This window comes from Pan troglodytes, chromosome 6 (assembly GCF_028858775.2).
Source record: "Pan troglodytes isolate AG18354 chromosome 6, NHGRI_mPanTro3-v2.0_pri, whole genome shotgun sequence".
NCBI lineage: Eukaryota > Metazoa > Chordata > Mammalia > Primates > Hominidae > Pan > Pan troglodytes.
In genome coordinates this window covers 74,551,621-74,561,827 of record NC_072404.2, presented here as the reverse complement: position 1 = coordinate 74,561,827, position 10,207 = coordinate 74,551,621, and the positions used below count along the sequence as shown (strand labels likewise).

At 44.0% G+C, this 10,207-nt stretch overlaps 1 protein-coding gene across 34 annotated transcripts in view; it reads right to left on the bottom strand.

Moving 5' to 3' along the window:
* Window positions 1–3,819: 3,819 nt before the first annotated feature.
* The window catches only part of RABGEF1 (RAB guanine nucleotide exchange factor 1), a 164,487-nt gene continuing 158,099 nt past the window's right edge, over window positions 3,820–10,207 (bottom strand). For 25 of the 34 annotated variants that reach the window (XM_063814286.1, XM_054655638.2, XM_063814299.1 and 22 more), the window contains 2 exons: window positions 9,895–10,151; window positions 3,820–6,401 (listed from right to left, as the gene is read on the bottom strand). In XM_063814286.1, the coding sequence (XP_063670356.1) occupies window positions 6,003–6,401; window positions 9,895–10,151 (656 nt within the window). In that variant the 3' untranslated portion in view covers window positions 3,820–6,002. Of the gene's footprint in view, window positions 7,449–8,402; window positions 10,152–10,207 lie in introns of those variants that run through there. The other 9 variants (XM_054655639.2, XM_054655640.2, XM_054655642.2 and 6 more) reach the window with 2 other exon arrangements.

Genomic DNA, 10,207 nt, shown 5'->3' with positions numbered 1-10,207 from the left:
GGGTGACAGAGCAAGACTCTGTTTCAAAAAAAGAGAGAGAGAGAGAGAGATGGTGGTCTGGGATCCCTTTGGCACATGCTAGCACTTGTCTTCGTTTGTTTTGAGATGGAGTTTTATTCTTGTTGCCCAGGCTGGAACGCAATGGCGTGATCTCAGCCCATTGCAACCTCCGCCTCCTGAGTTCAAGTGATTCTCCTGCCTAAGCCTCCTGAGTAGCTGAGTTACAGGCTCATGCCACCACAACTGGCTAATTTTTCTATTTTTTAGTAGAGATGGGGTTTCACCATGTTGACCAGGCTGGTCTCCAACTCCTGCCCTCAGGTGATCCTCCTGCCTCGGCCTCCCAAATCGCTGGGATTACAGGCATGAAAATTTCGGGGAGATTTTCAGTTGCTATTTAATATTTTTTAGCCATATGCATTTTTCTCCTCTCCTTCTGGTACTCCAGTGACAATGATAGATCTCTTTTTTCTTTTAACCATCCCACGGGTCCCTGAGCCTACATTTTAAAAGTTCAATTTTTGCTCTGTTGTTCACATTGGGAATTTCTATTGATCTATATCCCAGTTAATCCATTCTTCGATCACTGCAATTCTAATATGAATTTTTTTTTTTCAGATGGAGTGTCGCTTTGTCGCCTAGGCTGGAGTGCAGTGGCATGATCTTGGCTCACTGCAACCTCCACTTCCCAGTTCAAGTAGTAATTCTCGTGCCTCAGCCTCCTGAGTAGCTGGGATTACAGGCATGCACCAGCATGCCCGGCTAATTTTTGTGTTTTTAGTAGAGACAGGGTTTCACCATGTTGGCCAGGCTGGTCTCGAACTCCTAACCTCAGGTGATCCACTCACCTCAGCCTCCCAAAGTGCTGAGATTACAGGTGTGAACCACCACGCCCAGCCCTCTAATATGAAATTTAAAAACTTTCAGTTATTGTCATTTTAAATTCAAAAATTTCCATTTGCTTCATGTCTTCAGTGGTTTTGCTGGGGTTTTTCATTTGCTTCAAGCATGTTTGTCTTTAGTTATTGAATTTTTATGATGCCTTCTTTAAAATCTTTGTCAGATAATTCCAACACATGTGTCATTTGGTTCAGATATGATAAGTGATTTTTTTTTTTTGAGACACAATCTCACTCTTGTCTCCCAGGCTGGAGTGCAGTGGTGTGATCTCGGCTCACAGCAACCTTCGCCTCCCGGGTTCAAGCTGTTCTCCTGCCTCAGCCTCCTGAGTAGCTAGGACTACAGGCTCCCACCACGACACCTGGCTAATTTTTGTACTTTTAGTAAAGACGGGGTTTTGTCATGTTCACCAGGCTGGTCTGGAACTCCTGACCTCAGGTGATCCACCCGCCTCAGCCTCCCAAAGTGCTAGGATTACAGGTGTGAGGTATTGTGCCCGGCCTTTTTTTCTTTTTTTTTTTTTTTTGGCAGAGTCTCACTCTGTCTCCCAGACTGGAGTGCAGTGGCACAATCTCGACTCACTGCAACCTCCACCTCCCGGGTTCAAGTGATTCTCCTGCCTTATAAGCCTCCTGAGTAGCTGGGATTACAGGCATCCAACAGCACGCCCAGCTAATTTTTGTATTTTTAGTAGAGATGACGTTCAGCTATGTTGGTCACGAACTCCTGACCTCAGGTGATCCGCCTACATTGGGCCTCCCAAGGTGCTGGGATTACAGGCAGGAGCCACTGCCCCCAGATGGTCAGTGATTTTTTTATTGTGTCTTGAAGGTTTGGGGTGTTGTTATGTTAGGAGGTTCTCAATCTAATTTAAATATTCTTTAGCCAATGTCACACTGGTGAAGAAAGTGAGTTGTGACCTCATTATCATGGGTGGAGGTAGAAATCCAGGCTCCCCCCTCAGCCCCCACCAACACCACAGAAGAGGGTGGAGAGGACAGGAACAAACACTTCATTCTCACCTGGCAGGGCTGGAAGTTCAGTCTCCACCCAACCTCTACTGACACTGTGGAGAAAGGGAAGTGCCCTACACTTCCAAGAGCAGGGGGAGGAGTTTCAGGTTCCCCATTCAACCTTTTTAACACACAGAGGAACCTGTGGGCAAAAACTTAAGTATAAATTTCTTTTTTCGGTGGGGTGGGGCACGGAGGCTCATGCCTGTAATCCCAGCGCATTAGGAAGCCAAGGTGGGAGGACTGCTTGAGCCCAAGAGTTTAAAACAAGCCAGGACAGCTGGGCGCGGTGGCTCACGCCTGTAATCCCAGCGCTTCAGGAGGCCGAGGCAGGTGGATCACGAGGTCAGGAGATCAAGACCATCCTGGCTAACACAGTGAAACCCCATCTCTACTAAAAATACAAAAAATTAGCTGTGCATGGTGGCATGCACCTGTAGTCCCAGCTACTTGGGAGGCTGAGACAGGAAAATCACTTGAACCCAGAAGGCGGAGATTGCGGTGAGCCAAGATCACACGACTGCACTCCAGCCTGAGTGACAGAGCAAGGCTCCATCTCAAAAAAAAAAAAAAAAAAAAAAAAGATCAGCCAGGACAACATAGTGAGATTCGTCTCCATAAAAAATTTAAATATTAGCTGGGTACAGTGGCACACACATGTAGTCCCAGCTACTCAGGTGGCTGAGACGAGAGGCTAGCTTGAGCCCAGGAGGTCCAGGCTGCAGTAAGTCATGTTCACACCACTGCACTCCACAGCCTGGGTTACGGAGCCAGACCCTATACCCCCCCGCCCAAAGAAAAACAACAACAAAAAAGAAGAATTTCACGATGGCAGCTACAGAGCCCTAAAGTCCAAGCACAGGGCCCTTTGCAGTCACACCTTTGTGCTTCTCACTCAATTTTCTGTTTTTCTTATTGATCCTGAAAGCTCTTGTTCTCTGTAGGTGATTTATATTTGTTTCTATTGTAAATTGATTTTTTTCTCCATAATGTTTGCTAAGTGGTTAGTAATGGTATATAGGAAAGTCATTTTGTACAGTTAGCTTTTATCGCTATTTTAGAATTTTCATCTTTCACTAATATAGAGATGAAATTCTATAGTTTCAATATAAATTCTCTTGGGTTTTGTTTTTTTACATTTCTGTTTTTCAAGACAGGGTCTCACTCAGGCTAGCGTGCAATGGTGAGATCACAGCTCACTGCCACCTCAAATTCCTGGGCTTAGGTGATCTTCCCACCTTAGCCTCCCCAGTAGCTGGGACTACAGGTACACACCACCATGCCCAGCTAGTGTTTTTTTTTTTTTTTTTTTGTAGAGATGTGGGTCTCACTATGTTGCTGACATTGCTCTCAAACTCCTGGCCTCAAGCATTCCTCCTGCCTTGCCTCCAAAAGCGATTACAGGCGTGAGCCACAACACCCAGCCTTCTCTTGGGTTTTCTACATAAAATAACCATCTACAAATAATAGCTATCATTTGTTCTAAGTTCAGACAACAACCCCATGAAGCAGTAATATTATTAACCCCATTTCACAGCTGAGGGATCTGAAACAAGAGATTTGTTCAGGGCCAATGAGCTAATAAGTAGCAGAATAAAATTCAAAACCAAATCCAAGCCTTCCAGCTCCAGAGTTCATGTCCTCACCAACAGACAATAATAGCTCTATATTGATTACATTAACTCCTTTTTTCTCTACTTTTATGTCTGTTTGAAGACTGAGTACCTTGGTAGAACTGCAAGAACAAGGTTGATTGATTGTGGTGACAGCAAATATTCTTGTCTTCTTAATTTTAACTGACAAATGTCTCTAATGTTTCATTTTTAGGTATAGCTTAACCAGAAAACCTCTGTAGCATGAGAATATTAATAATAATGTATATTTTCCTAAGAAAGAAACAAATCAATTTTTGGAAGAGGGACGGATTGTGAAACTTTATTGATAAAGAATTCCGTTCCAAAGGTGTATTCCACTCACATTTACCCTACATAAAATACCAACATCTTCTTATTGCAAAAACAGAAACTCCGGCCGTTGTATTGATGCTGACTTAAGAGAAATAGAAGCCTCTATATAAGGCAAGAGTCCATACCAGAAGAATTCGACCAATATGAGATACCTCCAAAAAAATCAATTCAATGACCTACTTTATATGTAAGAGACCCAAAAAAGTCAGCTTTTGTGGGAAGTTGATATGCAGTTTATTGAACAAACAGAGTGTACAGTAACTAAACGAACTGTGCATTTCCAAAGGAATTAAGACCGCATATCTGGATTCACACCTAAAAGCACATAGAAAATTAAACCAAAGAAGGGCAAGTTTTGTACTAAAATCACTTGGGCCCAGGTTATTCTATAAGAAGATTCTCACTGGCATTTGATAGTAACTTATCACCTTCTGTGCGAGCTTGGGAACCAGCTGACTCAGTGAACTGCTTCCTGTCTTCAGTGCGTGATGACACAGATGTGTCAAGCTTGATAGATCTTACATGTAAATTTAAGAATAAGAAGTTTTATACCCACCCTGGTTTTATTCCAAAGTTACTGCTCTGCAATTTTGGGCTCCATCCTTAGGAAGATACTGGAAAAGCAAGAGAACCTTTCTCAGCTGCCTGTGTGAAGTGACATTGTTCTAGAACGGTGCCCTGGGGCCTCATGCACGATTTCACAAGTATAGCTGCATAATCTGTGGATGTCACTGAATGGAAGAAGAATCATCAATGGTATATTTAGGTTATAGAAGGTTCCACTGAGATAAGAAAAGGTTCTACAATGCAGGTAGCTGTCGAGCCTCCTAAATATTTTACTCGTTTTAGTTAACATCACACTGTGCATTGAGTGCAAGATTCTTTGGTTACACCATATTAACCACCAGGAGGATAACTCCTGGTTTGTAAAAGAGATCAGTGGTTCTTAACGGAGGGGTGATATGGCCCCAGGAGACATCTGACTATGTCTGGAGAGAATTTTTCACAGCTCTAGGGGGGGGTGCTACTGGCACCTAATGGATATGGATGGCAGGAATGCTGCTGAACATTCTACCATGCACAGGGTAGCCCCACAACAAACACCTCTCAGGCCACTAATATGAATAGTCCCGAGGTTGAAATGTCCTGAAAAAGGTTCAGAAAACATGTCTAGACGTTTGCAAAGTCAAATGTATATTATGGAGGCTGCAAGGCGCCCCTTGCATCTCACAGCTGAGGGACCCCGTCACCTCTCACCATCAGAGGCCCATTCATTCCCGCCTTCCATTCCAGGCCCAGTGCCTGCTCCTTCTCACTGAAGAACTCAATAGAGATTTGCTGAATGAATGAGGGAAAAATAAGCTAGAAGCATAGTTTAAAGTCTTCCATCGACTACATTAAACAGCAATTTTATGTGGCCTAAACTTTATTCTGAACCTTAGTGGTGTCATAGTCTCTGACTATATAGAACCTCAAAGTTAAGGCTAACACGTTCTTAAAGATGGAGTGCACATCTTAAGGGGAGTTTGTCTAAACACTTCTCGAGTCATTTTAGTGGGACAAACCAAATAAAATGGTGCTAAAGGCAAACATTCAATATACTTCATTTTAAACTAAAAAATTAACATATAAAATGCCATGCACAGCAGACACCATTCTTTTTTTTACATATTTACAATTTTACATATTTACTTATCAATATAATTTCTATCTTTACAATTATAAAATTATTCCAAACTGTGGAAGAGTGGTACCATTTAATTTTCTTGAACATACACTTTGTAGCATTCATTTGTTTTATCCTTTAAAAGGCAATTATTTACCAAAACCACAGTGAATGCCAGAGGAAGCACATAGGAAAATCATGGAGGGAAAAAAGATTGAGACAAAATTTGCACACAAGCCTTAAATGAATCTGTATCAGTAACTCAAATAAGTAGTATTTTATTATTAACTAAGGTTCCCCTGCTAGGAAAAACAAAACAATCCCCATATACTGTACCTTTAAAAAATGCTCTGACATTTATAAGCAATTTAGTTACATTCTAGATCCCAATCAGTTGAGTGTAGTAAGGGCTACCTACAATTTAGGCTCAAATAAATACTCTCCACTAAATTGTGATCATCCTGCATAAACTTGAGGTTGCAGTGGTGGAGGAAGTTTATCATTTTCAACATTTTCAGAGTCAATAGCTGCTAACGGTTGATTCGGAGGCTTAATTTCCAGTGGGTATTTCTCAACGATGTCTTGAACTTCTCTTGCAATTCCATCTGTCCAATCTATGAGGTCTTTTTCCAGTTTCTTGGCTTCATTCATGATCCTTTCTTGTCGTTCATTCAACTGAGACAAGAGATCCAAGTTCTTATACATTTGCTTGACGCCTAAGCAAGCATCAGGAGACCAACTCTCAGCTTCTTGCTTCCTGGGAGAGGTCTGGCCAGACATGTAGCGATCAAAATCCTCCTGACTTAAATTCAAAGACTGGGCGTCTAGCTTCTCAATGAAAGCCACAGCACAGCACTACAAGAAGAGGACGTTAATACAGTCATATTAGGAAAGCTATGCATACTCGAGTCGATTTGTAAAAATCTTTTGATCACAGACCATTTAAAACAGAAGCTAAAGTAAACAAAACAAACTCATGAACTTCTGTGTATTTCAGCCTCAAAAATTACCTACTCCTATCCCCGGTCGTGCTTCCTATACACTCCCAGGAGCTCCAGGGCCAATGTCTGGGTGCAGCCTCCCCAGGTGCACCATGAAGCCATTCTGTCTGAGTCTTCCCAGACCTGCTATCCCCACCCAGGATATAGTCCCCAAGTAGGTGTGGCACACAGACCTCTGATCCTCAAATGAATATTTTAACATCAAGTGGTTAAAAGAACAGCTCCAGACCGGGCCCGGTGCCTCAAGCCTGTAATCCCAGCACTTTGGGAGGCTGGGACGTGTGGATCATGAGGTCAGGAGTTTGAGACCAGCCTGGCCAACATGGTGAAACCCCATCTCTACTAAAAATACAAAAATTAGCTGGGCGCAGTTGTGGGCGCCTGTAATCCCTGCTACCTGGGAGACTGAAGCAGGAGAATTGCTTGAACCTGGGAGGCGGAGGTTGCAGTGAGCCAAGATCACGCCACTGCACTCCAGCCTGGGTGACAGAGCAAGACTGTCTCAGGAAAAAAAAAAAAAGGAACAACTCTGAAGTGACAGAACCTGAGTTCACTGTCACCTCTTTCACTTAACAACAACAGTGAGTGACTGTGGGAAAGTTACTTAAGCTCTCTGAGGTTTCTGTACCTGTAAATGGGGGGAAATACCACCTAGATTTATTGTGAGAATTAAACAACATAACATGTCACGTGCTTCCGAGAGGCCTGCAGCGAGCAATGAATACACGGTAGCAATTATTAGTACAGACATGGCACTGCAAATGCCCAATTCAACAGACATCTGAGCCAGGCGTGTTGGCTCGTGCTTGTAATCCTAGCACTTTGGGAGGCCGAGGTGGGAGGATTGCTTGAGACCAGGAGTTCAGACCAGCCTGGGAAACAGTCGGGGTAGAAACCATCTCTAGAAAAAAGGAATAAAGAAAAAGAAAAATCTGATTCATCTGAGTAGAACGGAACACCATCTGGCTCATGGTGTGTGTGGAGTTGCTGTGGCCCCTCTGTGACCTGGAAAGAGGAGGTGATTCTAACTCCTCACTTAGGTGAATGGAGACATGGCATTGCCACTAAAAGGAATAGAGAATACTGGAAAAGAAACAAACATCTGAAGGGGAAGTAGCTCTGAACAAATTATATTTGAGGTGCAATACAAGTGTGAGGTCAAGACAGGTGACCCAGAGCTGCAGGCCATCACTGCACAGTGAGTGACAGCTCTGTGACAGAGAAGATGGTGCAGGAAGAGAGATGCAGAGACAATGGAGTCCCATGGAATGACACAATTCAAGGTGGAAGTAGAAGACACAGACTTTACAAAGAGACAAGGAAGTAGTGGAATTGTGGAAGCCAAGGAACAACAGAAGTTGCAGAACAAAGGACTCTTGGAGAGTGCTATGAGAAGCGAAGGAAGATGAAGACTGTGAGTGCCTGTGGGGTTCGTCAGCTGGAAACTTTTTACTTTTGCCAGAGCAGTTTCATTGGAGCAATGGGTGTAGGAGACAGACTCTGAGTCAGGCAAGAAGAGGACAAAGAGAGAAGGCACAAATGTACTTAAGGCTGCAGGCCAAGGGCACTAGAAGCTGCTGAGTGTGTGCAAGCCAGCCACCTCTACTGTCAGTGACCGTGGCTACGCTCAAACACGTCCTGGTCCTCCTCCACTTCTCTCAATACCTGCCATGTCTCCACCTTCACACTTCTCAGGGACTTCCAGGCTGTCTGACCTGCTTTGGATAAAGAACTGAATCCAAAACGCTCTTCCCTCGTAGGCAAGTGTATGTTTCATTTATATTAAGAAATATGAGGCCAGGTGCGGTGGCTCATGCCTGTAATCCCAACACTGTGGGAAATTGAGGTGGGTGGATTGCTTGAGGTCAGGAGTTCGAGACCAGCCTGGCCAACAAGGTGAAACCCCGTCTTCACTAAAAATACAAACATTAGCCGGGCATGGTGACACACATCTGTAATCCCAGCTACTTGGGAGGCTAAGGCATGAGAATCACTTGAACCCAGGAGACGGAGGTTGCAGTGAGCTGAGATCACACCACTGCATTCCAGCCTGGATGACAGAGGGAGACTCCATCTCAAAAAAAAAAAAAAAAAAAAAAGGATATATGAGTACTTCTAATCTCATTCTATATGGGCCACTTAAACTTTTTTCAGTACTACAGATTAAACCACCATGTGCCTGGGAGGATGGAAAACAGTGTGAATAAAGGTAAAAGCATCATTCTGATCAAGAGCACCAAGTCCCTCCACCTATAAATCACACTCCCAAGATGCTGGTGACTGCAGTAACATGTAGCTGAACACAATGCTGGAGGGTGATGAGTGATGGGGGCAGGTCCAAGTTTGGAGGAACCTGAAGCTTATACAATTTTGGGAACCTACTTACAGGAAAAGGAAAAAGAGTGACAAATACAAAAGTAGGTATAAATGTGAATACATACTTAGAACCTAGAAATAAATCATGACATATTTTTAGAGACTGAGAGATTCACGTACCTGTGAGACTTTTTTGGCAATTTATCAGAAATACTCGCAATGCATCCTGGCTTCCCCTCCCCAACTCTTAGTTCCCAGGCTCTCAACACAGAAAACCAAGTCCATAAGCTGCCCCAAGTCTCCAAATTCATTAGCTTCACAGTACATTCCCTCTAAAGCAAATAAGCAGAGTTTAGTAGGAAGAAAAAGGAAGAATTCAGGTCAGGAGTGGTGGCTCATGCCTGCAGTTCCAACTCTTAGGGAGGTCAAGGTGGGAGGACTGCTTGAGTCCAGGAGTATGAGACCAGCCTGGGCAACACAGCGAGACCCCATCTCTCAAAAAAAAAAAAAAATTGGCCCGGTGTGATGGTGCATGCCTGTGGTACCAGCTTCACAGCAGGCTGAGGTGAGAGGATTGCTTGAGCCCAGGAGGTCAAGGCTGCAGTGAGCTATGATTGTACCACTGCACTCCAGCCTGGGTGATAGAGTGAGACCCTGTAGTAGAATGAATGAGTGAATGAATGAATGAGGGGGCAAATATTCAGCCTTATTAACTTATACATAATTTGCCTTATTCATGGTTGAAAAAGCCCTGCCAAGTGAAGGACTCTTCTACCCAGGACTGTGGGAAGTGATGCCCAACACATGTCATCTGTTTCCGTAGGATGAACACAATCTCTGATCAAGTGCTGGCAGGCGGAGTGTCTGTACGGCCTGGTCCTTGTGCTCCCTGATACAAAGTGAGCTTCCTCAGCCATGCTGCCTTCTCACACAGAAGCATTCACCTGTCACGGGCCTGAGTGACCTGTCACATCCCCAAAACCACCACCTTCCTAGTCCTTCTCCACAACGCCAAGAACTCACTTACTCACCAGATTGGTGAAATAGTAGCCATCCTCTCCAGTCATCAGTCGGCTTGGATTGCAGAAGCGCGTGATATACTGGATATTAGACTGAAGGCGTGGGGGGTTGCCCTTCAAAACAATGTAGATGAGGGTGGGGAGGAAGTCATCCGCTGACGCCGGCTCGTTCTTGGTGATCTTGATGGCATTGAAGATGTGCTTGCTGCACTTGGTGATGCAGGCCAACTTGTCTCGAGGCACACGCTTGGAATCCATTTCAATGATATCTACAAAGCAGAAAGGACAATATTTCCCAGGAGAAAAGAATCACAAAAAAGAAGCA